The sequence below is a fragment of the Podarcis cretensis genome, assembly GCF_951804945.1.
Source record: "Podarcis cretensis genome assembly, chromosome: 6".
Taxonomy (NCBI): Eukaryota; Metazoa; Chordata; class Lepidosauria; order Squamata; family Lacertidae; genus Podarcis; species Podarcis cretensis.
Window position 1 is genome coordinate 6,241,173 of NC_137175.1, and position 27,360 is coordinate 6,268,532.

Below are 27,360 nucleotides of genomic sequence, written 5' to 3' on the forward strand. Positions count from 1 at the left end.
GGGCCACTTATGAAAAGCTTCCTGAGGGCCACTTCCAAGTGGTGGGCGGAGCAACAAATGTAAAATTTGCCTTTCTGTGATAGGCTCACTCAGTGGCGTAGCGTGGGGGGTGCAGGGGGGCCCGGCCGCACCGGGCGCAACATCTGGGGGTTAGGGTTAGGGGGCGCAAATTACTTGCCTTGCCCCGGGTGCTGACAACCCACGCTACGCCACTGGGCTCACTTCCACACATACACATTTCTTTCCTCCACCCGGACAAGCAGTTGCAAAGGGTCTACTCTGAGTAGAATTTACTTGGCTACAGCCCCAAGTTCATGTAGAGAGAGTCACCCCTTATAAAACTGCCACTATGTGTTAATATCGTTATAATTGCATACAGGGCCCTGCAGGATTTAACCTCCTTCTGCCGGGCCTGTAAGACAGAGCAATTCCACCTGGCTTTCAATTTGAACTTAGCCTGATCTTTTATTCCCTTTCCTTCCCTCCCCCTCCCCTTTTTATGAAGATTCCCCGCTCTGGGATCCCACAGCTAATTCTCCCCTGGTCTCCTCGCTGGCCCAAATAGGGCTAATTTAGCCAGCTAGCCCTGGTGATCATCTAATGTTTATTGGATGGATTTCCCCCCTAAATTGATTTTTGAATTCTGATTTTATTGTTATTCACGTTTTATACTCTATTTTATGCTGTGTTTTGTTGCATCAATTAAGTGTTTTAAATTTGTTGTTAGCTGCCCTGAGCCCAGTTTTCTGAACCGGGAAGGGCAGAGTATAAATAAAAAATTATAATAATTATTATTTATTATTCATAGCTCACCCTGTCTCATGGACTCAAGGCAGACAACTGCGATTTCACCTGAGGCCCACCTGATGAATATGAACATGCAGGTTTTCAGAAAGCAAGGTTGGTCATTCAGTCGCTCTCTCTCTCCAATGAAAACTACAGTGGGGAACCTCAGGAAAAGGGGCCAAATCCAGCCCCTCCAGGTCTCTCTATGTGGCTGGAAATGTCCCCAGGTCATGCCACAGATGTCAATAACCTCAGGTGTTTTTGCCAGACTGGAATCATAGAACTGTGAGGGGACACAAGAATCTTCTAGCCCATAGATGTCAACTTTTCCCTTTTCTTGTGAGGAATCCTATTCGGAATAAGGGAATTTCCCTTAAAAAAAGGGAAACGTTGACAGCTATGATCTAGCCCAACCCCCTTGTAGTGCGGTAATCTTTTGCCCAACATGGGGCTCGAACCCTCGAAGCTGAGATTAAGAGTCTCATGCTCTACAACCATCATTAAATCCCAAAGCATCTTTAAAACAGTCTTATTTTGACAAAAGTTTAGTTGATGCGAGTATTCATCTGTTCTTAGTCTATTGTTATTTTAACTCTTTGAACATTTAAAATCACAGTGGCTAACTTTTCTTATTGATGTTTTATTGTTTTGTCTTGTTTGTACTGCAGTACCTCAGGTTATAAACACCCTGGGTTACAAACACTTCAGGTTACAGACTCCGCTAACCCAGAAATAGTACCTCGGGTTAAGAACTTTGCTTCAGGATGAGAACAGAAATTGTGCTGCAGCGGCAGCAGGAGGCCCCATTAGCTAAAGTGGTAGCTCAGGTTAAGAACGATTTCAGGTTAAGAACGGACCTCCAGAATGAATTAAGTTTGTAACCAGAGGTACCACTGTAAACCACTTTTGAGGCTTTACAAGCAAATAGTGTATACATTATTATAAAATAAATAAATAAGTGATATTTTGGCATGAGGGGCTGGGATTGTGTTTCCAATGTGGGCATACAGTAACTTTACAGAAGTGAATGAGAGTGCATAAGAATGTGCATTAAACAAGCAAACAACCTATTTGCTGTCGTCTGGATGTAAACCCCCCATGTTTCTTCCTTGGCTTCTCCAGCCCAAGGCAACAATAGCCAAGTTCTTATAATTTGCACCAGAACCCTGGCTGTTCACAGCCCTGATTGGCCGCTGTTTTATGATGTCACAAACCCCACCCCATCTCCTCTTGCAGAGCATCCCTGCAGTGTTTTAAAGCTTGATCATACGAGTGTTGGAGGGTGGGGTTTAAAATAAAGCACATCCACACCCGTACAGCCTGATTCCCCCTCCTTGCTCCAAAAGAAGGCGGGAATGAACTTCCGGTTGCCGAAATATCCACGGAGGGTTTGGGGAGGGTGGACTGACTACCTGAAGATTGGGGGAGAACGTGGCAAATGAGTTGATGTGATTCACTGACCAAGCCATCTGCTAAAAGCGAGGGAGGTGTGGGCAGTAAAAGTGTGGAAAGACCACAGCCTTTCAGCGTTCATCTGGGGGCACCAGGACTGGTTGGTTTGGCTACTTCTGAGTGCTGGCCTCTGCTGCAATGTTCACAAAGGAGGCACGACCTCACTGATTGTGACACTTCCCTGTGGACTAGGGATACTGAGGCCCCTGATGGGCAGGCGCCAATGACCACTTCACCATGGCCAAAGGGGTGAGCTCCAATCAGTTCCAAAGCCCACATCATGTACCTATGAAGTAACCTATCCGTCAACGGGAAAGCTCTGGAGACGTCAGAAATATCTGCCGTGGGGCAACCTTCCTTGCCCACACCTCTTTTTATGTAATTTATGCCTCTCCTAGAAGATAACCATTATCTCTCTCCATGTGCGTCTTCTGTTTTCCAAAGGCTCTGGCCCACATATTCAAAACCTATTTTACGGCCAGCTACGACTTTGAGTTCAGCAACTGGCCTGTTGACTTCCGGTGGGACGAGGCCGGCGTCAACGGCAGCTCCCCCAGCCACGGTGGCAGCAACAGAGGCCACGGTGGCTGCCCGATCCTGGTCAAAGCAGCGGCGAGAGCACGTCCACTGACATCGGCCTTGATAAAAGGCCCTAGCAGAGACCGGGTCTCGCGCTGGAACTTCCTCCGCCACTTCAAGCAAATGCCCGGCCAGTTGGCCAGCTATATCATGGCACACTCTTTGGGCCGCTGGCTGATCTACCCCGGCTCTGTCTTCCTCCTGAACCAAGCACTGTTGCCTGTCCTGGCCAAGGGCCAAGCTCGCCTCTTGAGGGATTACAAGGGGAAGCGGGCCAAGCTGGTAGCTCGCGACGGGAACAAGATTGACACCATGTTTGTGGACCGGAGGGACAAGGTGAAAGGACAAGGGGAGCAGCGGGGGAACCGGCTGGTGGTTTGCTGCGAGGGGAACGTCAGCTTCTACCAGTGGGGCTGCCTCTTCACCCCCTTGAGGACCGGGTATTCTGTGCTGGGGTGGAACCACCCCGGTTTTGCCGGGAGCACCGGCCAGCCCTACCCAGAGAACGACGCCAACGCGGTGGACGTCGTGATCCGGTATGCCACCTGCCGCCTGGGCTTCAACATACAAGACATTGTTGTGTACGGGTGGTCCTTAGGGGGCTACTCGGCCACGTGGGCTGCCATGACGTACCCGTCTCTGGGAGCCTTGGTGCTGGACGCCACTTTCGACGACCTGCTCCCCTTGGCCCTCAACATCATGCCCAAGAGCTGGAAGAAGCTGGTGGTTCGGACGGTGAAGGAGCACTTCAACCTCAACGTGGGGGAGCAGCTGTGCCGCTACCAGGGACCCGTCTTGCTGATCCGCAGGACCAAAGACGAGGTCATCACCACCTGCCCGTTTGGCCTGGAGGACCAGATCACCAACCTCAGGTGCAACCGAGCCAACGAGCTGCTAGTGCAGCTCCTGGAGTATCGCTACCCCGAAATCATGTCCCAGGACGGATTGGAAGCTGTCCAGGTCTGGCTGAGGGCTGCCAACCCCAAACAGGAGGAGTCTGTTTACAAGCGCTACAGGATAAATGACGAGTGGTGTGTGAAGGAGCTTCAGAAGTACAAAGACAGCCTTGAGGACGGGAGCCCCTCTTTCCCTTGGAGGGTGGGGAAGCACCTCGCCCGGCGAGGGAAGCAGCTGATGGCCCTGTTCCTGGCCAAGAAGCACATGAGGAACGTGGACGCCACGCACTGGTCTCTCCTCAAGCCGGATGACTTTCAGATGCCCTGGAAGTTGTAGCAGGAGATGGGGAGAGGGATCAGGAGGAGAGAGAAAGACGCATAAAGAAAGAATGAGAAAGAGACAGGCTTGGGAAAGTTAATTGGGTGCCCCCAGATTTATCCTTCCCCGACAACAACGCTATGCTCTGTCAGTTCATTTTGAGTTGTGGGGGGAGGAGAGGGAGGGAGAATGACCACTCCCCGCCTAAAACGGGGGGCGCCCTTTGCATGGACGCATGCAGCCCCTAGATCTGGAGCGGCTCCAACAGCATAGGCTTGGCTTTGCCTTCCCTCAGGTGGGATACCTGGAGGTCTCTGCCTACCTCAGTCAGTTGTCCAATCCCACCTGGGGGAAGCGTTGCCAAGGAGACCAGGCCAGGTAGGGGGAGGGATTACCTGCCCACACAATAGAGGGAGGATCTTACCTGGGAATCCTCACTTGGCTCCAGAGCTTCTCCCACCCTACCCACCCTCAGTTAATGTCTTATTTTGCAGGTTAACTTTTCTTCACAGATTTCGCAGGTTAGCTTTTCTTCACAGGTATGCAGGCGCTGCTACGTTAAGGTCGCTGTTAAAGGGCCGGAAAGGAATTTCCCTGCATTGGCAGGTTTCGCCTTTCCCGTAGCAAAACGTCACAACTTTGGCGGTATCAGGCCTTGGGCGGAATCCTTTAGTCCATCTTCCTCTTTGCGGCGGCGATACCAGGGTTCCCCGTTAAAGGGGTTTCTGAAGGGAGGCTTTCACCGTACGCCGAAAGGTCATCATTGCTCTCCCCTGCGGCGTGCAGGGGTGCCCCCAGATTTATACTTCCCCAACAACAATGCTATGCTCTGTCAGTTCCTTTTGAGTTGTGGGGGGAGGAGAGGGAGGGAGAAAAGAGACAGACATAGAACCATAGAGATGGAAAAGACCATAATAATAATCATCATAATCATAAGCATAATCATAATTTTTTATTTATATCCCGCCCTCCCCAGCCAAAGCCGGGCTCAGAGTGGCTAACAACAGTAAAATAATACAGCATTCTAAAATCAATTCATTCTAAAATCAGTTCAAATCAAATTAATGGCAACCATTGGGCTAGAGTTGTTTGAAGAATCACCAAAGGAGGGGGTCAGACTGTGCCTTGGCCAAAGGCCTAGTGGAACAGCTCTGTCTTGCAGGCCCTGCGGAAGGATGTCAAGTCCCGCAGGGCCCTAGTCTCTAGTGACAGAGCATTCCACCAGATCGGAGCCACAGCCAAAAAAGCCCTGGCTCTGGTCGAGGCCAGCCTAACCTCTCTGTGGCCCGGGACCTGCAAGATGTTTTTGTTTGAAGACCATAAGGTCCTCTGTGGGAGGTCCCATAGGTACGAGGGTCCTAGAGTCTTCTAGTCAACCCCATGCAATGTGGGAATCAAATGCACACCGTTGTGAAATGCAAAGAGTTGCCAACGGACAGCTCTTCCTTGCTAATACAGTGGTACCTCAGGTTAAGAAATTAATTCGTTCCAGAGGTCCGTTCTTAACCTGAAACTGTTCTTAACCTGAAGCACCACTTTAGCTAATGGGGCCTCCTGCTGCCGCCGCGCTGCCGGAGCACGATTTCTGTTCTCATCCTGAAGCAAAGTTCTTAACCCGAGGTACTATTCCTGGGTTAGCGGAGTCTGTAACCTGAAGCGTCTGTAACCCGAGGTACCACTTTTGAGAGTGGGCTTAGGGTGGAGGTCATAAGCTTTGTTTGGCCTCATCCACGGTTGTTTGCTTTATTACCCTGCTGCGATGGGATGGTCAAGGGCCTTGTTTGCTTCCAAAGGGAGGCCAAAAAGCTCAGCATTCTCTCTGCCACAGCTAAGGGAAGCAAGCTAGGTTAGGGAACAGACGGTAACCCACACAGGGGAACATACAGCTCCGTCTTCACACAACTAACCTGTCCCCCAGTTTTTGCCACCCAAGGCAGCCCCTTCGCTCCACCCAATGATAGAGCTGGCCCTGGTGTGTGGAGGAGCTGCAATAAAGAAAAAACAGCAGGGAGCTATTTGCCTTATTTTTGGACTATATATTGGGAGCAAATGTTCACATCACCCTGCTTCATTTGTGTCGGATTCATTCCTGCTTGTGTACACACCAGGGGGTGTTGACAGTGGCGGGGATGTCTTTACGCCACGCACAAGTTGCTCACACCTTGGCTAGACATGAATTAGGAAGGGCTTAAGTGCGAAGCTGGTTTGAGAAGCAACACATCAAACTAGTGTTTTATAGCAAAGTACAGTGGTGCCTCGCAAGACGAAATTAATCCGTTCCGCGAGTCTCTTCGTCTTGCGGTTTTTTCGTCTTGCGAAGCACGGCTATTAGCGGCTTAGTGGCTATTAGTGGCTTAGCGGCTTAGCGGCTATTAACGGCTTAGCGGCTTTAAGAAAAAGGAAACAAACTCGCAAGAACTCGCAAGATGTTTCGTCTTGCGAAGCAAGCCCATAGGGAAATTCGTCTTGCGAAACGACTCAAAAAACGGAAAACTCTTTCGTCTTGCGCGTTTTCCGTCTTGCGAGGCGTTTGTCTTGCGGGGCACCACTGTACAGGATACACCTGCATTTTGGATGACGGTATGTGAACATGGATTGTTCCCCGCACTGGAAAGGCAAGCGGTGCTTGGTAGATGGGGATATAAACACATCCTAAGGAGAGAGAGAGAGAGATTGTCCCAAAGTCACCAGTGAGCTTTGTGGCTCGAATAGAGATTTGAACCCAGGTCTCCTTGGCCCTGGCTTGACCCTCTAACCACCCCCTTTATTTTTGTGACATGCAAACACTGGTGCTTTTAGAAGCTTGTGCATTTTGATGCGGAAGGGTGCTTGAAATCTAGGGGTGGTATTTGAAGAAGTTTATTCTGTGTAGACCTACTGAAATAAATGGACCTGTGGGTTAAACCACAGAGCCTAGGACTTGCTGATCAGAAGGTCGGCGGTTCAAATCCCCGCAATGGGGTGAGCTCAATGGGGTGAGTTCAAAAGCACGCCAAAAGTGCAAGTAGATAAATAGGTACCACTCCGGCAGGAAGGTAAATGGCATTTCTGTGTGCTGCTCTGGTTCGCCAGAAGCGGCTTAGTCATGCTGGCCACATGACCCGGAAGCTGTACGCCGGCTCCCTCAGCCAGTAAAGTGAGATGAACACCGCAACCCCAGAGTCGGCCACAACTGGACCTAATGGTCAGGGGTCCCCTTTACCTTTACCTTTAAAAAAAAACTTGTTCATTAATTTCAGTGGGTCTTACTCTGAGCAGAGTTTAGCTGAATATCACCCTGTGGTGGCTGATATGCGGGGGGGGGGGGTATAGTTCTGCAAATGGAGAGCCTTTGGGGGCCCACTCTTATTTTTGTGATTTGCAGACATTTGTTTATTTATAGAAGGATTTACATACCACCAATCCATACAGCATAACATGGTAGAGTGCAACGATATTTTATTGTACGTATTCACCGTGTTTCATGGAAGACAATCTTGCTCGGCTACTAGTGATTGCCAAAGAAGAAGACAATATGTACAATAAAACAGAAAACACCATTAATCAGTATATAATTATAATTGTAAGGTTGTAATTAAAATCACTAATTGAAAAAAGCAGCTGCAAAGGCCTGGCTGCATTCAAAGGATCTGCCATAAACGTCTGGAAAATAGAAAGAGTGCTTGCAAAGCTCTGCTGAATGAGTGGTCCCAGTGCTCAATTTACATACAGTGGTACCTCGGGTTAAGAACTTAATTTGTTCCGGAGGTCCGTTCTTAACCTGAAACTGTTCTTAACCTGAGACACCAGTTTAGCTAATGGGGACTCTCTCTGCCGCTGCACTATTTCTGTTCTCATCCTGAAGCAAAGTTCTTAACCCAAGGAACTATTTCTGGGTTAGCGGAGTCTGTAACCTGAAGCTTCTGTAACTCTAGGTGCCACTGTATAAGCTAAACAAGCTATAGCTTAGGGCCCAACTCTCTTGAGGGCCCCTCCAAACTTTTACTATTAATATAAAAGTAAAGGGACCCCTGACCATTAGGTCCAGTTGTGGCCGACTCTGGGGTTGTGGCGCTCATCTCGCTTTATTGGCCGAGGGAGCCGGCGTACAGCTTCCGGGTCATGTGCCAGCATGACTAAGCCACTTCTTGCGAACCAGAGCAGCGCACGGAAACGCCGTTTACCTTCCCACCGGAGTGGTACCTATTTATCTACTTGCACTTTGAGGTGCTTTCGAACTGCTAGGTGGGCAGGAGCAAGGACCGAGCAACGGGAGCTCATCCCGTCGCGGGGATTTGAACCACCGACCTTATGATCGGCAAGCCCTAGGCTCTGTGGCTTAAGCCACAGCACCACCTGCATCCCTCACTATTAATATACTTCTTAATTGTATTTCAGTTCAACAATTACTTTGATAAAATACATATTTTGTTATGTGCAAATGGCTTTAGATAACTATTAGGTCCATAAATTACCATATAGCATATATTCAACACAAAAAACAGCGGCAATTTGTTGTTGACAAAGGACAGATGGACATATAAAGGGCCCCATTACCTTCAGTAGCTGAGGGCCTCATCAAACCTAAATCCGGCCCTGATTGGTCCACAGCATGGGACCAGTGATCCTAAATGTTCAACTTCTAGTCCAGTCCAGTCAGATCTCTCTAACACTGAGGACAGCAGAGCAATGCATTTCTTAGGAATGACTGCAGTGTCAAAAAAGGATGCCTGCTATTTTGCAACGTTTTGAGTTCGACCGAAAAATGGGTTTAACCATATCGTTTACATTTGGGTGCTTTCTAACAGCCAACACTGCTACCTGAAATGTTGGTCTCTTCTCATGAGGTGGCCAGATTATTGGAGCCTCAGCTTCAGGATCTGTCCTTCCAGTGAGCACTCAGGGCTGATTTCCTTCAGAATGGATACGTTTGATCTTCTTGCAGTCCATGGGACTCTCAAGAGTCTCCTCCAGCACCATAATTCAAAAGCATCAATTCTTTAACTATACGGACCTTTGTTGGCAAGGTGATCTCTCTGATTTTTAAGATGTTGTCTAGGTTTGCCATCGCCTTTCTCCCAAGGAGCAGGCGTCTTTTAATTTTGTGACTGCTGTCACGAAATTAATATACTTCTTCTTAATTGTATTTGAGTTCAACAATTACTTTGATAAAATACATATTTTGTTATGTGCCAATGGCTTTAGATAACTATTAGGTCCATAAATTACCACACAGCATATATTCAACACAAAAAACAATGGCAATTTTTTGTTGACATTGGACAGCTGGACATATAAAGGGCCCCATTACCTTCAGTAGCTGAGGGCCTCATCAAACCTAAATCCGGCCCTGATTGGTCCACAGCATGGGACCAATGATCCTAAATGTTCAACTTCTAGTCCAGTCCAGTCAGATCTCTCTAACACTGAGGACAGCAGAGCAATGCATTTCTTAGGAATGACTGCAGTGTCAAAAAAGGATGCCTGCTATTTTGCAACGTTTTGAGTTCGACCGAAAAATGGGTTTAACCATATCGTTTACATTTGGGTGCTTTCTAACAGCCAACACTGCTACCTGAAATGTTGGTCCGTTGCAGGGGTCACTATAAAGCTCTGAACCTGTTGTACCTGCATGTTGTTCTGCTGATGGCACTGATGGGATTTGTAGTCCAAAACAACCAGGTTGTCAGAGGCTGATATAAGGGATGAGCCAATCAGTCTAGTCTTGACATTTCTGTTTGCACTTGTTTCCCATAAATCCCATTAACCAGAAATTTTTTAAAAGAAAATATTATTAATATGAAAATGCAAATATTTTTTGAAAACGTTTCCTCTCAAAAGATGGATTTCCATGCAGTTTTTTTGACCAGAGAACAATGCCAGGACATTTGGGAAGAACAAAAGGCGGTGCATAATTGGAGCTGCAATCCTAATCCCCTTTACCTGGGAGTAAGCCCCATTGAATTCAATTCTGAGTAGAAGATTGCGTTGTCAGTTATTATGAGGCTCCACAAATACTGAATTCCTCAAGCGCCCGTCGCTACTATAAAACTTTTTAAAACTGTCCATCATTGTAAGGACCAGAGTGAATTGTTCCATAATTGTTATATACTGAAGTTCTCACCCTGGGCCAGCAGGGGGATGCTGTAGATAGTTCAGGTCCACATATGCAAATAAGGGATCGAAAATGACGTTCAGTGATTGGATAGTTAATGGTTACTGTTGCGTTGTAGTGGAGCTCTATATAAGCAGGCTGGCTGAACCCTTCAGTTCAGTTCAGTTCTGGCCTGTGAATAAACAAGAGCTGTCTGAAGAATCGCTGTGTCGTCTGATATGTTCACCCACAACTTAACAATAATGATGTGATTTCCCCCAAAATGGTGGCTTAACAACGAGAGATGTCAGAGTACAGATAAAACATAGAGCTGTGAGAGAGCCTTATCAGCAGATTTGGGGAAAGGTGTCTGGGAGAACACAGATTTGCTACCGTCACAAAGACAAACTGTTGTGTCTTCATGTACCTGCAATGGAAACAGACCAGAAAGAGTCCCTGTCCGAACTATACATTTATAGCGGTATCATACCATTTTAAACACTCTCAGAGCTGTGGTTCTCAGAGTGGTTTAAAAATCAATCCCTCTGGGTAGGGAACTCTAAAGATTGTAGCTCTGTGAAGCAAATAGGAGTCCCCTAACAACTCTCGGCTAGGGTTGCCATACGTCCAGGAAAACTAGGACATGTCCTCTTTTGGGGGGCCAACATACCTATCTGGGAGGATATTTACATTTTTAAAAAAAATCTTTATTGCCTTTTTAACATTTACAAAACAAGAAAATAAATTAACCCCTACACCCACATATACCGAAAAGAAAACAATACATAAACGAAAATATGAAAAGAAAACGATTAAAAAAGAAAAGGGGAAATTGTCAAATACAAAAAATTATTTAAGGAGTACAAACCACTATTTGAACATTCTATATCCAAAGTTCCTAGAAAGACATTACCTTCATATTTCATCTTTTCTTTTCCCCCTTTACCGTCACTTTCATCCTATTACACTAAACTGGTTTGAGTCCCTCCTATGTTAATTGACTTCCCTCTATCTCTTTTTGCGGTTTCCATATTTCTCTTACATTTGAGTAATCTATATTCTATTATTTTTTTAAAAGAACCCCTTATTTTTACATTTGTTTACATTTTAAAGGAAATGTCTGGGATTTTTTTTATTTTGGGGGGTGGGTGGGGTTTTGGGGGGGGCGCACGGGCATGCTCAAGAGGGTGCTGTGCCCCAGAAGTGCCGCAGCAGAGCGAAGTTGCCGCAGCGAAGATCAGATATGAGCTGGGGTCCTGCCACTGCTTGGGCTGGCAGTGGCTCAGGCTTGGGCTGCTCTGCACACCGCAGCTGCTGCCAGCCAGAGCTGGGGGGAAAGGCATGCACCTCTTTCCCTGGCTTGGGCTGGCAGCGGCTTGGGCTGTCCTCTTTTTTGCTCTTCAAGATATGGCAGCCCTACTCTCGGTGCACTTAACAAACTACAGCTTCCAGGATTCTTTGGGGCAAGGGAGCCCATTCAAAGTGCAGTGGTGCCCCGCAAGACGAATGCCTCGCAAGACAAAAAAACCGCTAGACGAAAGGGTTTTCCGTTTTTCGAGGCGCTTCGCAAGACGAATTTCCCTATTGCGAGTTTTTTCCCTTTCCCCCCCTTTTTCTAAGCCGCTAATAGCCGCTTAGCCGCTAAGCCGCTAATGGCCGCTAAGCCACTAATAGCGCTAAGCCGCTAAGCCGCTAATAGGGATGCTTCGCAAGACGAAAAGACCGCTAGACGAAGAGACTCGCGGAATGGATTATTTTTGTCTTGCGAGGCACTACTGTGGTATCATACTGCTTTAAATGCATAGTGCAGATGGGGCCAGGCAGCCAGTTCTGGTGTCTGAAGAAGGAGGACCCATTTCTGTTGCTTACTGCTGGGATGCCACAAGTCAAGGCCGTCAGCCCAGAATCTCTCATCTGTTTCTCCCCCCCAGGTGCAGGGTGCACGTGGACCCTCAGGCCTATGTCCCTAGGAGGGACTATCAGACGGTCTCTCTCTCTTTCCAAAAGCAGCAGCATGATCAGTAAGTATGGACAGCCATAGAATCCTAGAACTGCACCATAGCTGTCAACCGTCCGTTATTTGGCGGGAAACTCCCTTATCCCAGCGCCGTGTCCCGCTGCTGTCCCTTATTGATGATGTCCCTTAAATTTCCCAGGTTTCAAAGGAAGCAGCTCCTCCCCTGCTGGCCAGGGAGGAGGGAGGCTCCAACCGTGTTGCTTGGCTGCCCGGCCCACCCCCTCCGGCCTCCTCTCACCAGCCTCGGCCCCCGGGAGCCCCTCCCTGCCGGGACTGAGGAGCCTTGAGAGGAGAGCGAGGGCAACCATAGAGAAAGCAGTTCAGAGAGAGGAGGCGGAGGCATGGGCAGGTGTTCCAAGGGCTAACCACAGAGGGGGAAAGCGGAGGAAGGACCGCAAGCGCTTCTCCCATAGATTTGTAGTGGTAGACTAGCATAGATTGTCTGATCTGCAGGTTTACTTTGGGCGCTATTCCCCACCCCTTCCTCCCGCCCCGCCTGATGGAACTGAGAGCTGCAGCTGGAGCACGAGAGAAAAGATACAGAACTGCAGCAGCATCTTCGTAGCTTGGACTTCGTTTTGCGCGAAAAGTGGTTGCTGCTTGTAGTTATTTAATTGCAGTGTTTCATCAGGTGGTGTCTTGAGCAGCAACCTCTGGAAACGAAGGGCTAAAAACCGGCGCTGCTCTCCCAAATTATCTGGTCCCTTTTAACTTCATATTTCAGCTGCTTGACTAAAATCCCTTATTTTGGCTGCTGGTCCCTTATTTTCAATGGCTGCTGGCCCCTTATTTTCAAATCTGTAAGTTGACAGCTATGAACTGCACACTGGGGAGGGACCTGCAATGCAGGGCTCTTTGGCCCAACGTGGGACTCGAACCCGCAACTCTGAGATTAAGAGGTTTGTGCTCTTCCGACTGAGCTATCTCTTCCCTGCCACGTTCCTTTGGTGGACGAAACCGAAATATGATGCATAGCTTAGCTCAGGGGTCAGCAAACTTTTTCAGCAGGGAGCTAGGCCGCTGTCCCTCAGACCCTGTGGGGGGCTGGACTATATTTTGATGGGGGGGAAATGTACAAATTCCTATGCCCCACAAATAACCCAGAGATGCATTTTAAATAAAAGCACACATTCTACTGATGTAAAAACATGCTGATTCTTGGACTGTCTGCGGTCCAGATTTGGAAGGCGATTGGGCTGGATCCGGCCCCGGGACTTAGTTTGCCTACCCATGGCTTATCTCGTCTGTGCCGTACATGTAAAGCACTCTCGTCAGGGCCAGCCCAAGACATTTGGGCACCAGAGGCAAACCACAAAATGGCACATGTACACCTGCCTGGGAGGAATGGGGGAGTGGAGAACTTTACTGGGAACGAGATGAATTAAATCAAGCTTAGGTGATGGTTGACGTGGGAATCAAAGGCCATTGTGGGGTGAAAAGGGGTGGGAGGAGACCAGCAGTGCCTCCCGTTCATTGAGAGGTCGCTGTGGAAATGGCATTGGTGAGGGGTTGCAAGGAGGCGGCAGAACCAGCATCCCAGCAGGCAGTGCATTCCTTGGAGGCCAGATCTGCTGCCCCTGTGGATCCTGCCGCCTGAGGAAGTCACATCACCTTGCCTCACGGGTGGGCCGGCCCAGACTCTTACACCAGTTCAATTCATTCCCCGTAAGAATCCTGGGAGCTATAGTTTCTTTGAGGTGCTGAGAATTGGCAGGAGACACCTGTTCCCCTGGCAAAACTACAGTTCCCAGAGTGGTTTAACAGTCAATCCCTTTTTCCAGGGGACTCTGGGAACAGGGATCTCCTAACAGCACTTTTAACAAACTACAAACTATAATGCCTAGAATTACTTGGGACTCTGAAAGTGAATGAATGAATGAATTTTATTATTACGGTCACAGACCAGTTCAGGCTCACTTACAGTATCAGGAAAATCATAAAACACAACAGGAATACACTGAATTGCAATTGGGTGTAACAGAAACAATTCAGATATAGCGGCAGTTAAAAATATATATTAAATCTTGATCACTAAAATATAACCTAAAATTGTCATTTGAAACCTTAATCATTTTGGTAGTACAGCTGGTTCCCTAAGTTTTATGGCAGTCACACAGAATTTGGCCACCCTTAGTGTGATCTCTAGATCCTTGTCCTCTACCAGGAGCTTTAGACATTGAAGTTCAGATCCATTTGGAGATTTTTGTATAAAAGGAATGATAAATACCGAGCGTATATCCCCATAGAAACTCTGAAAGTGGTATTAAAGTGTTTTAAACGTATGGTGCGGATGCTGAAAATGTCAAGGATTTAACTTGAGACCAGGCCAAACTTCAGGAAGGCTGAAAGTTCAGTCTGGGTATTTTTGTTTTTTAAGGGGACAGGGCAAAACTGAACGAAAGGTGGTGTATGAAACCAGTTCCCTTATTTTGCCTTTGGGATGCTGGTGGGTGAATTTTGTAGGAGCATGAAAATCATGTCAGCAAGGGCGCTTACAGCCTCCATGTTGCCAACAGCTGCCATTTTAATACCCCCGCCCAAGACATACCCCAGAAGGGCAATGCTTTGTGACGTTTGTGTAATTTATTGATCTGTTAGATTTCTTATTCACCCTTTATACACGATCCAGGGTGGGTTACAACAATAAAATATATACTGATAAAACGGATAAAGCATCGTAACCATCAAAAACTATATTAAAAAAGTTCCATTTATAAAGCAATTCTATATATAGCAACAATGTGGACATTTTAAAACAATTCCACATACGAAAACAGGTATAACAAAAAAATTAGTTCCACTACAGATGCAGACAAGTGGGATAGCTAAAGAAGAAAGTATTCAATTCATGTAGAAAAGACAATAGAGGTGTCTGTCTAATCTGTAAGGGGGTTCCCAAAGGGTAGTTGCCACCACAATAAAGGCCCAGTTCCTGAGAATAAAGACCTCTTCACTGCGTAATGTGGTATGCAGATGTCCCTGAAAGCAGAAATGGTTAAGTCGGAATGATTTCCCCAGAAATCCCTTTAAAAGTGGTTAAGCTAGATTGCCTCAGCTAAGCTGAGAGCTTATTTTCCCAGTGACTCACCACTTGCCCCTTGCTTGCAGAACATCTTTGTGCCAGGATGCTAAACCAAGGTGTGTGGATTTAGAGATTTTAATTTAGAGATGTGAAAGCAACAAGCCTGGGGCAGAAGGGATACCTGGGCTGATACCTCCACCTACAGTCCAAAGGGAGACATAACAGACTGAAGGAAGGAGAGGAGAAGGGAAGACTCCCCTACTAATCAAACCCACCAGAGCAGTCTTTACCAACCTAGTACCCTGCAGATGATTGTCAACCAAAACTTCCATCAGTCCCACGCTTAATGGAGATATGAGTCCCATTAAACTCAGCAAGGCTTGTTGTTGTTTAGTCGTTTAGTCGTGTCCGACTCTTCGTGACCCCATGGACCAGAGCACGCCAGGCACTCCTGTCTTCCACTGCCTCCCGCAGTTTGGTCAAACTCATGCTGGTAGCTTCGAGAACACTGTCCAACCATCTCGTCCTCTGTCGTCCCCTTCTCCTTGTGCCCTCCATCTTTCCCAACATCAGGGTCTTTTCCAGGGAGTCTTCTCTTCTCATGAGGTGGCCAAAGTCTTGGAGCCTCAGCTTCAGGATCTGTCCTTCCAGTGAGCACTCAGGGCTGATTTCCTTAAGAATGGATCGGTTTTATTTTCTTGCAGTCCATGGGACTCTCAAGAGTCTCCACCAGCACCAGAATTCAAAAGCATTCATTCTTCGGTGATCAGCCTTCTTTATGGTCCAGCTCTCACTTCCATACATCACTACTGGGAAAACCATAGCTTTAACTATACGGACCTTTCTTGGCAAGGTGATGTCTCTGCTTTTTAAGATGCTGTCTCGGTTTGTCATTGCTTTTCTCCCAAGAAGCAGGCGTCTTTTAATTTTGTGGCTGCTGTCACCATCTGCAGTGATCATGGAGCCCAAGAAAGTAAAATCTCTCACTGCCTCCATTTCTCAGCAAGGCTTAGTCCTGAGCAAACATCACACTGCCTGGTCCCCCTAAGCCCCTGTGTTGTGTAACATTCTATCCGTTGAAGAACTTGAAAACTTGCCACACCTTTTGTGATGTTGTGGTTGGACCCAATGAAAGTATTGCTTAGCTGTTGATCTGGGGAGCTGGCTGATTGAAATTGGTTGGGGCCAAAGGTGCCCGTGAACAATTCAAATTGAAATGTGTTGCGTTGAATTATGGCATATTTCTACACATCTAACGCAGGTGGCGCTAAAGGTTAAAGCCTCAGCGCCTAGGACTTGCCGATCGAAAGGTCGGCGGTTCGAATCCCTGCGGCGGGGTGCGCTCCCGCTGCTCGGTCCCAGCGCCTGCCAACCTAGCAGTTCGAAAGCACCTCCGGGTGCAAGTAGATAAATAGGGACCGCTTACCAGCGGGAAGGTAAACGGCGTTTCCGTGTGCGGCTCTGGCTCGCCAGAGCAGCGATGTCACGCTGGCCACGTGACCCGGAAGTGTCTCCGGACAGCGCTGGCCCCTGGCCTCTTGAGTGAGATGGGCGCACAACCCCAGAGTCTGTCAAGACTGGCCCGTACGGGCAGGGGTACCTTTACCTTTACCTTTAAAGCAATAGTTACAAAACCGTCCCCCGCCCATGACTTGAAAATTGCCGAGGGTCTTGGTGGATCACTGAATGGCTTTTCTGGCTGTAGCAGTTGTGCTGTGCTGGATGCTATTGAGTTTTAATTGTATTGTCGCTGCTGCTTTTATTTCTGAGTAAAGCTTCTGTTATGTACTGAAGTTCTCACCCTGGGCCAGCAGGGGGATACTGTAGATAGTTTTCACTCATGTCCACATATACAAATAAGGGATTGAAAGTGACATTCAGTGATCGGATAGTTACAGAAAGTGGTTACTGTTGCGTTCTAGTGGAGCTCTATCTAAGCAGGTTGGCTGAACCCTTCAGTTCAGTTCTGTTCTGGCCTGTGAATAAACAAGAGCTGTTTGAAGAATTGCTGTGTTGTCTGATACGTTCACCCACAACTTAACAGCTTCCATACCAGGAGACTGGCCCTTATGAGGCGCTCAGCCGTCATAGTACTGGGCAAACAATTTTTTTTGGGGGGGAGAGGAAAAGGGAAATGTGAGCTATTAGGCTTGCTTACTCTTTGCACATAGGTGCAAACTGTTTCTGCAACCTGCTCAAGTGTTTGCGTGAAAGGTCAGATTTGGCCCTCCAGCTGTTTTTTGGACTACAACTCCCATCATCCCTAGCTAATGGTCAGGGATGATGGGAATTGTAGTCCCAAAACAGCTGGAGGGCCAAATTTGGCCATCACTGGTGTGTACAGTTCATTTGTTGGGTACAGACAAACTGCACACCTGCTGAACGTTATCTGTGAACCCACCAACTGCCAAGCGCCGTGGCGCCAGTTAATAGCCAATTATATACTGTATATAAATGACTTAGTAACTGCAGTTGCGCACCGCAGACTTCCGTCACCCCTCAAACCACGTCCAGGGCAGCGCCGTCGACAAGACTGCCCGGAAATCATAAGCGCAACTTTGCGATTGAACCCCTTTGGTCTGCAGCCAAAGAGTGACACCAAAGGGCTGCGGGCTGGAGCGAACCCGCAGGCTAGTTCCGGATTCCGATCGCAGGTCGTAACAGCGCGTGGACTGAACGGCGAAGACATTTAAGGTTCAGTGCAAAATCTGAAACAGAAATGCAATTTCTGCTTCAGATTTCTACGCCAGCCTTTAAAAATGCTTCCGAGATAGGTTAGAGGCAGACTTTGAAACAGCCACGCTTTTCTCCCCAAAGCGGGGGGGGGGGAGGAAAGGGGGGGAACCGAAGGATAACGGCACACCTCGGCCAACGTGGAGAAAGCAAATGGAGAGTCTAATCCCGATTTATATCGAGGATTTCTCCTCAATGCAGAAGCGTCAAAAGAGATCCGGAAGTGAGGGCGGCAGCTTTGGCCCTTTGCAAGGTCCTCTTTAAGGCCGCAAGCGCCTCCTGATGACGTTGATAGCTGCGACTTCCGGGGAGGCCGGAAGTGAGCGTGTGTGTGTGTGTGTGCGGAGACGGAAGAGCGGGAGGCGTGTGACGTCGCCGCGCCGTCAAGCGAGGAGTTTGTTGCTGCCGCCGCCGCCGCCGCCTCCTTCCCTCGCGTAGCTGCGCAGCGGCCTCCGGGCGAGATGGAGAGCGCCAGCCAGGGTAGGCCAAGGCAGGCCGGGCCGGGGAGAGGGCCGCCTCCGCCGCCTCGTCCCCCTGGGAAGGCCGCGCTGGGGCGGGAGGAGGCCAGGCCCCGGGGCGGGACGCATCCTGCCTCCGGTCCGCTCTCGGCTTCCTCCAGGGCGGCACCGCCTCGGGCTGAAGGGGGGCGGCGGGTGGGGCGGGGCCTGGCAAGCGAGCGCATCCCTGCATGTAGAAAGCTAGCCTGATGAGGCTTCTGGGCCATGGAAGTGGACAGAGCCCTGCATGAAGACAGCCAGTGTATCGGGGAGACGGTTTCTAGGCTGTGTAAGTGGACAGATTCCTGCATGTAGAAAGCTAACCTGTCGGGGATGTGGCTGCTAGGCCATGTAAATAGGCAGAGCACTGTATGTAGAAAGCCAGTGTATCGGGAAGACGGTTTCTAGGCTGTGTAAGTGGACAGGTTCCTGCATGTAGAAAGCTAGCCTGTCGGGGATGAGGCTTCTGGGCCATGGAAGTGGACAGAGCCCTGCATGTAGAAAGCCAGTGTATCGGGGAGACGGTTTCTAGGCTGTGTAAGTGGACAGATTCCTGCATGTAGAAAGCTAGCCTGTCGGGGATGAGGCTTCTGGGCCATGGAAGTGGACAGAGCCCTGCATGAAGACAGCCAGTGTATCGGGGAGACGGTTTCTAGGCTGTGTAAGTGGACAGATTCCTGCATGTAGAAAGCTAACCTGTCGGGGATGTGGCTGCTAGGCCATGTAAATAGGCAGAGCACTGTATGTAGAAAGCCAGTGTATCGGGAAGACGGTTTCTAGGCTGTGTAAGTGGACAGGTTCCTGCATGTAGAAAGCTAGCCTGTCGGGGATGAGGCTTCTGGGCCATGGAAGTGGACAGAGCCCTGCATGTAGAAAGCCAGTGTATCGGGGAGACGGTTTCTAGGCTGTGTAAGTGGACAGATTCCTGCATGTAGAAAGCTAGCCTGTCGGGGATGAGGCTTCTGGGCCATGGAAGTGGACAGAGCCCTGCATGTAGAAAGCCAGTGTATCGGGAAGACGGTTTCTAGGCTGTGTAAGTGGACAGGTTCCTGCATGTAGAAAGCTAGCCTGTCGGGGATGTGGCTGCTAGGCCATGTAAGCAGGCAGAGCACTGTATGTAGAAAGCCAGCGTATCGGGGAGACGGTTTCTAGGCTGTGTAAGTGGACAGATTCCTGCATGTAGAAAGCTAGCCTGTCGGGGATGAGGCTTCTGGGCCATGGAAGTGGACAGAGCCCTGCATGAAGACAGCCAGCGTATCGGGGAGACGGTTTCTAGGCTGTGTAAGTGGACAGGTTCCTGCATGTAGAAAGCTAGCCTGTCGGGGATGAGGCTTCTGGGCCATGGAAGTGGACAGAGCCCTGCATGAAGACAGCCAGCGTATCGGGGAGACGGTTTCTAGGCTGTGTAAGTGGACAGGTTCCTGCATGTAGAAAGCTAGCCTGTCGGGGATGAGGCTTCTGGGCCATGGAAGTGGACAGAGCCCTGCATGAAGACAGCCAGTGTATCGGGGAGACGGTTTCTAGGCTGTGTAAGTGGACAGATTCCTGCATGTAGAAAGCTAGCCTGTCGGGGATGAGGCTTCTGGGCCATGGAAGTGGACAGAGCCCTGCATGAAGACAGCCAGCGTATCGGGGAGACAGTTTCTAGGCTGTGTAAGTGGACAGGTTCCTGCATGTAGAAAGCTAGCCTGTCGGGGATGAGGCTTCTGGGCCATGGAAGTGGACAGAGCCCTGCATGAAGACAGCCAGTGTATCAGGGAGACGGTTTCTAGGCTGTGTAAGTGGACAGATTCCTGCATGTAGAAAGGTGGTATATTGCGAAGAAGGCTTCTAGGCCAGCCTACTCTCTGACATTAGATTTCTATGTGCAGGGGTTTTGAAAACCACTTGAAGGTTTTTTTGTTTTGTTTTACAATTATGGAGTGTCTAAATTTTACAAAATGGGGAAAAAATTATTCTCTTTTTTCTCCCCCCCCCACCCTTTTATTTGTATTGTGGAACAACATGAGTTTCAGTGTGCAGGCTGGCAGGCATGTTATGTGGGAGCCTTCTCAGTGATTATGGGATACCTTTCCTGGTGCGAGCTTTTAAATGGGGATTGAGCATCTGTTTGTTTTTGGGGAGTGGCCTTTGAGAGCAGATGCTGGGGTTCCAGCTGGCTGGAGAGTTTGTAAGGTCATAGCTGGTGCTGGTGTTTTTCCTATGCTGATTAGGGTGATTCTTGTAATGAACTATGTATTACTTTTAAGCTGGCAGGGAAGTTGTCTTAAGTAGCAGCTACCCTAAATATACCCCACAGCTTTATTACTACTATTACTATTATTTATTATTTATTGAATAAAAATAAGACCACCTTGAAGTTGAGAACTAGGCCTGGATCTAAATCCAGTGCAGCAGGAATGTTTGCTTTTGAGGTGGGTTGGGTTAGGGTGCGCCACATGGAGAGTGAGTGGGAAGGGGATTATTAAGAACGGAAGGTGTTTACATGCAAGAGTTGTTTCTGTGTAGGCCCAGCTGAGGGAAGAAGTTGGTGGATCAGAGAGCTTATATAGGTCTCCTCTCCTCTTTTAATCCCCACCACAAACCTGTGAGGTAGGTCAAGTTAGGAGGCAACAATAAAGCCCAAGCACACTCAGTGGGGGTGGTGGCGGAGTGGGGATTTGAACCATAGCTGTCAACGTTTCCCTTTTTTTTAGGGGAAATTCCATTATTCCGAATAGGATTCCTCCCAAGAAAAGGGAAAAGTTGACAGCTACGATTTGAACCTTGGCTGGATGGGCATGATGGTTGAATTTAGGTGGGCAGGGCATATAGATTGCTGAGTGATCATGGGAGTCAGGAAACTCAAAATGTTAAGCTTTGTCTTTGAATTTGCGCTGCCCCTTACGCAGGGAGCCCCAAGGATTTGATCGGGGGGCTAGGTGGGGAGGACCTGCGGTGGAATTCCAGGAGGCTGAATGCAGAGCTCGAGAATCTGAGCTACCCACCATCCTTTTAAGTGGGTTAGCTTGAGATCAAAGAGCTATAGCTTTGAGCTTCAGTAGATTCCCTGCTTTCATTTTTCTTGAGAGGTTTGGCTTTGATGCTTACCAGCAAAGAATGAAAGCATACGGTCTGTGCGATTCTCCTCTGTTTTTCAAGCAGCTGCATTAATTTCTAACGTGCTTATGTAGGCTCTCGACTCCTGTCTGCTGTGAGCAATAACACACAGTCGTGTGTGTAGTGATGCTTTATTTACTAAACCTAACCTTTTGCCTGCTCCTTTGTGTCTTTGAAAGTGCATCTGCTGTCTTATCTGCAGGGCTTTTGAGGGGTAAAGACAGCAAGAGTACTTCTTTTTATGCTGAAAAGTCGGCAGATTGCAATTTCTAGAGCTGGGATGGGAGCCTGTGACCCTAGACCCAAACTTCTCATCTGCCCCTTGCAGTCTGGAGCGGATCTGGAGGGCCCCAGCTCAGGTGCCCCACCCCTGCCCTAGAGGCTGTCATCGCAATTGTCGAAGAGTAACGTAATTCAGCAGAATTGGAAAAACTCCTGAAGCTTGCCTTCGTGGGAAACGGTTAAGGCTTCGACAGCGAGGTCATATTGCATTAGCTTCATTTATTAATGTGTTGCACTTCCATCCCTCTAAACAAGCAGCAAGGTGATTTATAGCCTTGCAGCAAAACGATGAGGTAAGCTCGGCGTAGCGATAGCAACTTAGCAAGCTTCTCCTCCATGAACTTTGGAAGATAGTGTGGATTTTGGCTTTTTTGCCTTGTCTGTATCACACTTCTTCTACCCTGTCCCAAGCTCATGTTCAGCAAGCAACTAGAGGCCTTTCTGTTTACCCCACCCTTTTGGGCTCGGAGGAGCTCCTCTGCCAGTGACTATCAGCATAATATCACTCCTGAGGCAGCACGGCCACCAAATCCCTTGGCACACTTCCAGTATAGATTACAAGAAGCAAGGCAACCCGTTGTGGTCTTAATAGGCCCACCCCTTCGTTTTGCAGGGGGAATGAGAATAATAGGATGTGTGCAGTATAGATGTGGTCTTCAGAATGCCAGTACAGTGGTACTTCGGGTTACATACGCTTCAGGTTACAGACTCCGCTAACCCAGAAATATTACCTCGGATTAAGAACTTTGCTTCAGGATGAGAACAGAAATTGCGCAGCAGTGGCGGGAGGCCCCATTAGCTAAAGTGGTGTTTCAGGTTAAGAACAGTTTCAGGTTAAGAACGGACCTCCGGAATGAATTAAGTACTTAACCAGAGGTACTACTGTACTAGCGTTGGCTCCCTTATCAAGGGTATGGAAGGGGAAGGACAGTAGTTTATGGATCTGCCCTGAGCACAGAAGGTCCCAGGTTCAAATCCTGACATCTCCAGGCAGGGCTGGCAGAGACCCCTTTCTGAAACTGGAGAGCTGCTGCCAGTCATTGTAGACAATACTAAGGTAGATGCCCTTGATAATAAAAAGGCAAATCCCTATGTATGCTCTGGCAAACCTGGGTTTGTTGCTGGGTTACTGTGTGAGGCAGCCTTGAGTTACCTCCTCTCCCTGCAAGGAGAATAACAAGATTGCTAGATTGCCATTTCGGAACGTGTCAGCTGGAGGGGAAGGGAAGGGGCCATGTCTCCAGGGACAGCAGACGGCGCACAGTTGTTGTTGTGGATGCAGCTTGTGTGAAGCTGCTTCTCTGGAGCTCTTGAGAATGCAAATATGCTTCTGTGGGTCTCTTGCGCAGGACCTGATTTAGAACAGTCTGTTCCTCTTTCCCTCTTCTCCTTCGCCGTATAGAGGGGCGCCTGCAAGACTAACATGCTCTGCCTTTTAGCTGCTTATCCTTTCCCCCCTGGTTTGCTTCTTGTCCATGACAGATATCAACCTTAACTCTCCCAACAAAGGTCTGTTGTCGGATACTATGACAGATGTGCCTGTAGATAACACGAGTGCTGCCGCCACCGCTGCTCCTCCTGCAAGGGCCTCGGCCTACAATGGGCTCACAGAAGCGGAGGAAGAGGAGCTAAGGGCCGAGCTGGTCAAGGTAAAGGAGGCTGCCTTCACACTCTGCTTTTCTCCATGCTGTGCTCTGTTGCTGTGGTACAAGGGAGCCCAGATAATTCTTTCTCTGTAGCTCTAAAGAGCTCAGACTTAGAAAGCTCACAGAACAGAATTTCTAAAGTGCCTGGTGTAACCTTGTAGTTCCCTCTTTTGTAGACACGTTCCTTCAGAGCAGTTTCCCCTCAAAACTGGGTCTCCAGCTGTTGTTGGACTACAACTCCCATCATCCTTAGCTAGCACCAGTGGTCAGGGATAATGGAAGTTGTAGTCCAATAGCAGCTGGAGACCCAAGTTTGAGTAAACACTGTTTTAGAGTCTTAGATAGTATTGTGGCATTTGAAGGCGCTACTATGTGAACAGCCTGGGAATTCATCCTGGGAACATTACCTGGGAATTCAAATATCCGTTTAGTACATTTTTGTCTTGCCCTTCCTCTGAGAAGCTGAGGGTGGCAGATGTGGTCTCCACAATGTTTATCCTCAGAACAACAGAGTTGTTAGGGTGACACACTAGCCCAAGATTACCCAGTGAGCTTCATGGCTATCTCTCTGGGGATGTAAAACTCTCCCCATTCCAGTTCCAACACTGCACTGTTCTTTGGCAGTAGTTCTTCTCTGTAATACTGGTCTTGCTCATGGTTTTCTAAAACTGGGGCATGGTTTTCTAAAACTGGTTTTCAAACCCTGCTCCTTAGGAATCCTGTGGTTGCTTAGTAAAGAAAGGTGGCTGAATACTTTCCTTTTAAAAAAACCCTTTTCTTTGGCACATTCTAGGCGTGCACTTAGCTTCTGTGGGATAGTGTTAAAGCCTAGCATGCAGAGCACTGGCCAGACCTAAGCTGAGATGGTATGTCCTGAAACATGCCCAAAGAACCTTCTGCAACACACACAGTCCTTTGTAGACAAATGACTTCTGGATTTCTTTGAGGACCGGAAGCAAATCATTAATATGTCAGGTCCACTGTTCACATATTGCAACACTTCGATATTTTCTCTTTCTCCTGATTGGGTTTCATACCACAAATTGGCCTGCATGTGAAACTTGACTGCAGAAACAGAGAGCTGTGTTCATACAAACACATCTGTCAGGAATGTTGCTGTGTCAGGTCTCCCTTAAAGCTAATGTGCTGGGGAAACTCCCTAATCAATTATATTCTTTGTACAAAGGCTGGTATCACTTCTATTCAGTCTACTTTTTTTTAATCAGAAACTGCATGGTCTAAACTCACAAAAGTAAAATTGCATGCCCATAATACTTAGGCAGTTAAGGAACAACCAATCTGTAGGAATTGGCCCTGAGTTCTTCACTTGTGTACACAAAGAGTGTTTGCAGAATCAGATCAAGGTCCAGCTAGTAGCGTGTTCTGGCAAGAATCCCAGAAACCATCAGCTGTTAGGCGGCCCACTGTGGCCTATTTTCTGGCCATTTCTGCTCCAGAACAGCATTTCCCAAACTTGGGTATACAGCAGTTTTTGGACTACAAGTCCCATCATCCGTAGCTAGCAGGACCAGTCGTCAGGGATGATGGGAATTGTAATTCTAAAACAGCTGGAGACCCAAGTCAGGGAACAGTGCTCTAGATAAATAATCTTCAGTCTTCTGGGGAGCTACCTTTAGCCCAACCTACTTCTTAATTTTGCGAAGTATTTGTATGTTGGTAGCACTACTGCTGCCTCACACGTTACAACAGGCTACAACCCAGTTGTGACCACACCCCACTAGTTGGTCCCTTACCTTTCCCACCCCGATCTGGCCACAGTGATCCATGCGACGGTCACCTCCAGGCTTGACTACTGTAATTTGCTCTACGTGGGACTGCCCTTGAAGCTGTCCCAGAAACTCTAGTAAGTGCAGAATGCTGCAGCGAAGCTCCTCACAGGGTCTCTGCCATGGGAGCATATTCACCCAGTGCTTTTCCAGCTGCACTGGCTCCCGGTGGAGTACAGGGTCAGATTTAAGGTGCTGGTTTTGACCTTTAAAGCCCTTCATGGCCTAGGACCCTCGTACCTACAGGACCGCCTCTCCTGGTATGCCCCACGGAGGACCTTAAGGTCCATAAATAGCAACAGCCTAGAGGTCCCGGGCCTTAAGGAACTTAGATTAGCTTCAACCGGAGCCAGGGCCTTCTCAACACTGGCTCCGGCCTGGTGGAACGCTCTGTCTCATGAGACCAGGGCCCTGCGGGATCTGATTTCTTTCCACAGGGCCTGTAAGACAGATTTGTTCTGCCTGGCCTTTGGCTTGGAATCAACTTGATCCCCTCCCCCTCTTTCTTTTTCCTTTCTCCTGTGAAGAGGCTGCATCCTAATGTTTTAATGTTGTATTTTAATCTTGTTTTTTAAATTGTATTTTAATCAACTTGTTTTTATTATTGGTTGTTAGCCGCCCTGAGCCCGGCCTTGGCTGGGGAAGGCGGGGTATAAATAAAAATTTATTTATTTATTATTATTAGTTGCAGAACAAAGCTTAAGCTGTTTAGCGCAATAAGCAGTTATGTTGATTAATTCGTTTAAAATGCTTTTTGGTCCATGTCTTGCTTGCCTCTTCTCTTGGAGGCCAGGACGTCACGGCTCACCTTCCATGCTGAACTGTTACGTACCTGCCCCTGCTACACTCGGGTCTCTAACCCAGATGCCTCTCCTCTTTTTTTTTTTTTTTTTTGCAGGTGGAAGAGGAGATAGGCACCCTGCGCCAGGTATTGGCTGCCAAAGAGAGACACTGTGGGGAGCTGAAGAGAAAGCTGGGCCTGACCCCCTTGGATGGCCTGAAGCAAAACCTCTCAAAGAGCTGGCATGATGTCCAGGTCTCCACTGCGTAGGTGTTGCCTAGGGTGATTTTCCCACTGTAACCTGCAGAATTAGACGTGGTGTTCTACAGTGGTGCCCCGCAAGACGAACGCCTCGCAAGACGGAAAACCCGCTAGACGAAAGGGTTTTCCATTTTGGAGGCGCTTCGCAAAACGAATTTCCCTATGGGCTTGCTTCGCAAGACGAAAATGTCTTGCGAGTTCCTGCGGGGTTTTTCCCCTTTTTCCCCCCTTTTTCTAAGCCGCTAAGCCGCTTATCAGCTGATCCGAAAAGCCGCTAATAGTGCTAATCCACTAAGCCGTCAATGGGCTTGCTTCGCAAGACGAAAAAACCGCAAGACGAAGAGACTCGCGGAACGGATTAATTTCGTCTTGCGAGGCTCCACTGTATTGGGGCTTGCTCCAACAGAAAAAAGAAGGCCTTCTCCACCTAGCATGAGTCCTGTCTATGAGCTTTTATCCTTTGAGATCCTGAAGCAGTAAATCTTCCTTTACCAAAGCAGTGGGGGACCTATGGTCCAGGAGACTTAATCCCCAAACCACAGCCACAACCGATAACACACACGACAGGGCTGCCAGTGCACAGCCTCAAAGTGCTCCCAGTTGTGTATTGGCAAGGGAGGCTCGCTACCACCGCCGATCAGTAGGGCAGGCCAGCTGGGATTGGCTGCATGGAGGGGTTGGCAAAGAGCCGTGGTGCTCTTTGTAATCTCCTTGCTCCTGCCCAAGAGGCCCTGCTCAGTTCTTCAAAGGACTGACCACCAGCTGATCGGCAGCGCTCCAAAGCACCACGCAGGGCTCCTTGCGTGGCCTGCCCAGCGCTCTGAAGCCGCAACAGTTGTTGGAACATCAGAGCGTCCCCTCACCTGACCCCATGCCCACCTCTCAGATCTGAGCCATGAAGGGTAGGGGAGATAAGGATCTGGCTCCAACAGCCAGAACCACTTCTTCATACTTGAAGGGTGCCTACATGGAGCTCCCATTGCCAGTTACGTCATATAGAGGGTGCCCGTTAGGCGACTGAGCACCCATCTTGTTTGTGACGGTGGTGGAATCATAGAATTGAAGACTTGGAAGGGACCCTGAGGGTCATCCAGTCCAACCCCCTGCATTGCAGGAATATGCAGCTGTCC

General features: G+C 48.5%; 2 protein-coding genes and 1 long non-coding RNA gene across 19 annotated transcripts in view; 2 read left to right on the forward strand and 1 right to left on the reverse strand.

Moving 5' to 3' along the window:
- Window positions 1-27,360, reverse strand: part of LOC307218115 — a 281,127-nt gene that overhangs the window by 203,718 nt on the left and 50,049 nt on the right. The gene's annotated exons all lie outside the window — the stretch shown is intronic.
- The window catches only part of TPD52L2 (TPD52 like 2), a 50,147-nt gene that overhangs the window by 876 nt on the left and 21,911 nt on the right, over window positions 1-27,360 (forward strand). For 8 of the 17 annotated variants that reach the window (XM_079979861.1, XM_079979872.1, XM_079979874.1 and 5 more), the window contains exons 2-5: window positions 809-900; window positions 12,037-12,126; window positions 23,238-23,404; window positions 26,087-26,235. In XM_079979861.1, the coding sequence (XP_079835987.1) occupies window positions 822-900; window positions 12,037-12,126; window positions 23,238-23,404; window positions 26,087-26,235 (485 nt within the window). In that variant the 5' untranslated portion in view covers window positions 809-821. Of the gene's footprint in view, window positions 1-808; window positions 901-12,036; window positions 12,127-18,201; window positions 18,358-20,905; window positions 20,967-23,237; window positions 23,405-26,086; window positions 26,236-27,360 lie in introns of those variants that run through there. The other 9 variants (XM_079979867.1, XM_079979869.1, XM_079979864.1 and 6 more) reach the window with 6 other exon arrangements.
- On the forward strand, window positions 2,043-4,112 carry LOC307219214 (ABHD16B-like). The gene has a single exon (XM_079982214.1). The coding sequence runs from the start codon at window positions 2,659-2,661 to the stop codon at window positions 4,048-4,050; it is 1,392 nt and encodes a 463-aa protein (XP_079838340.1). The 5' UTR covers window positions 2,043-2,658; the 3' UTR covers window positions 4,051-4,112.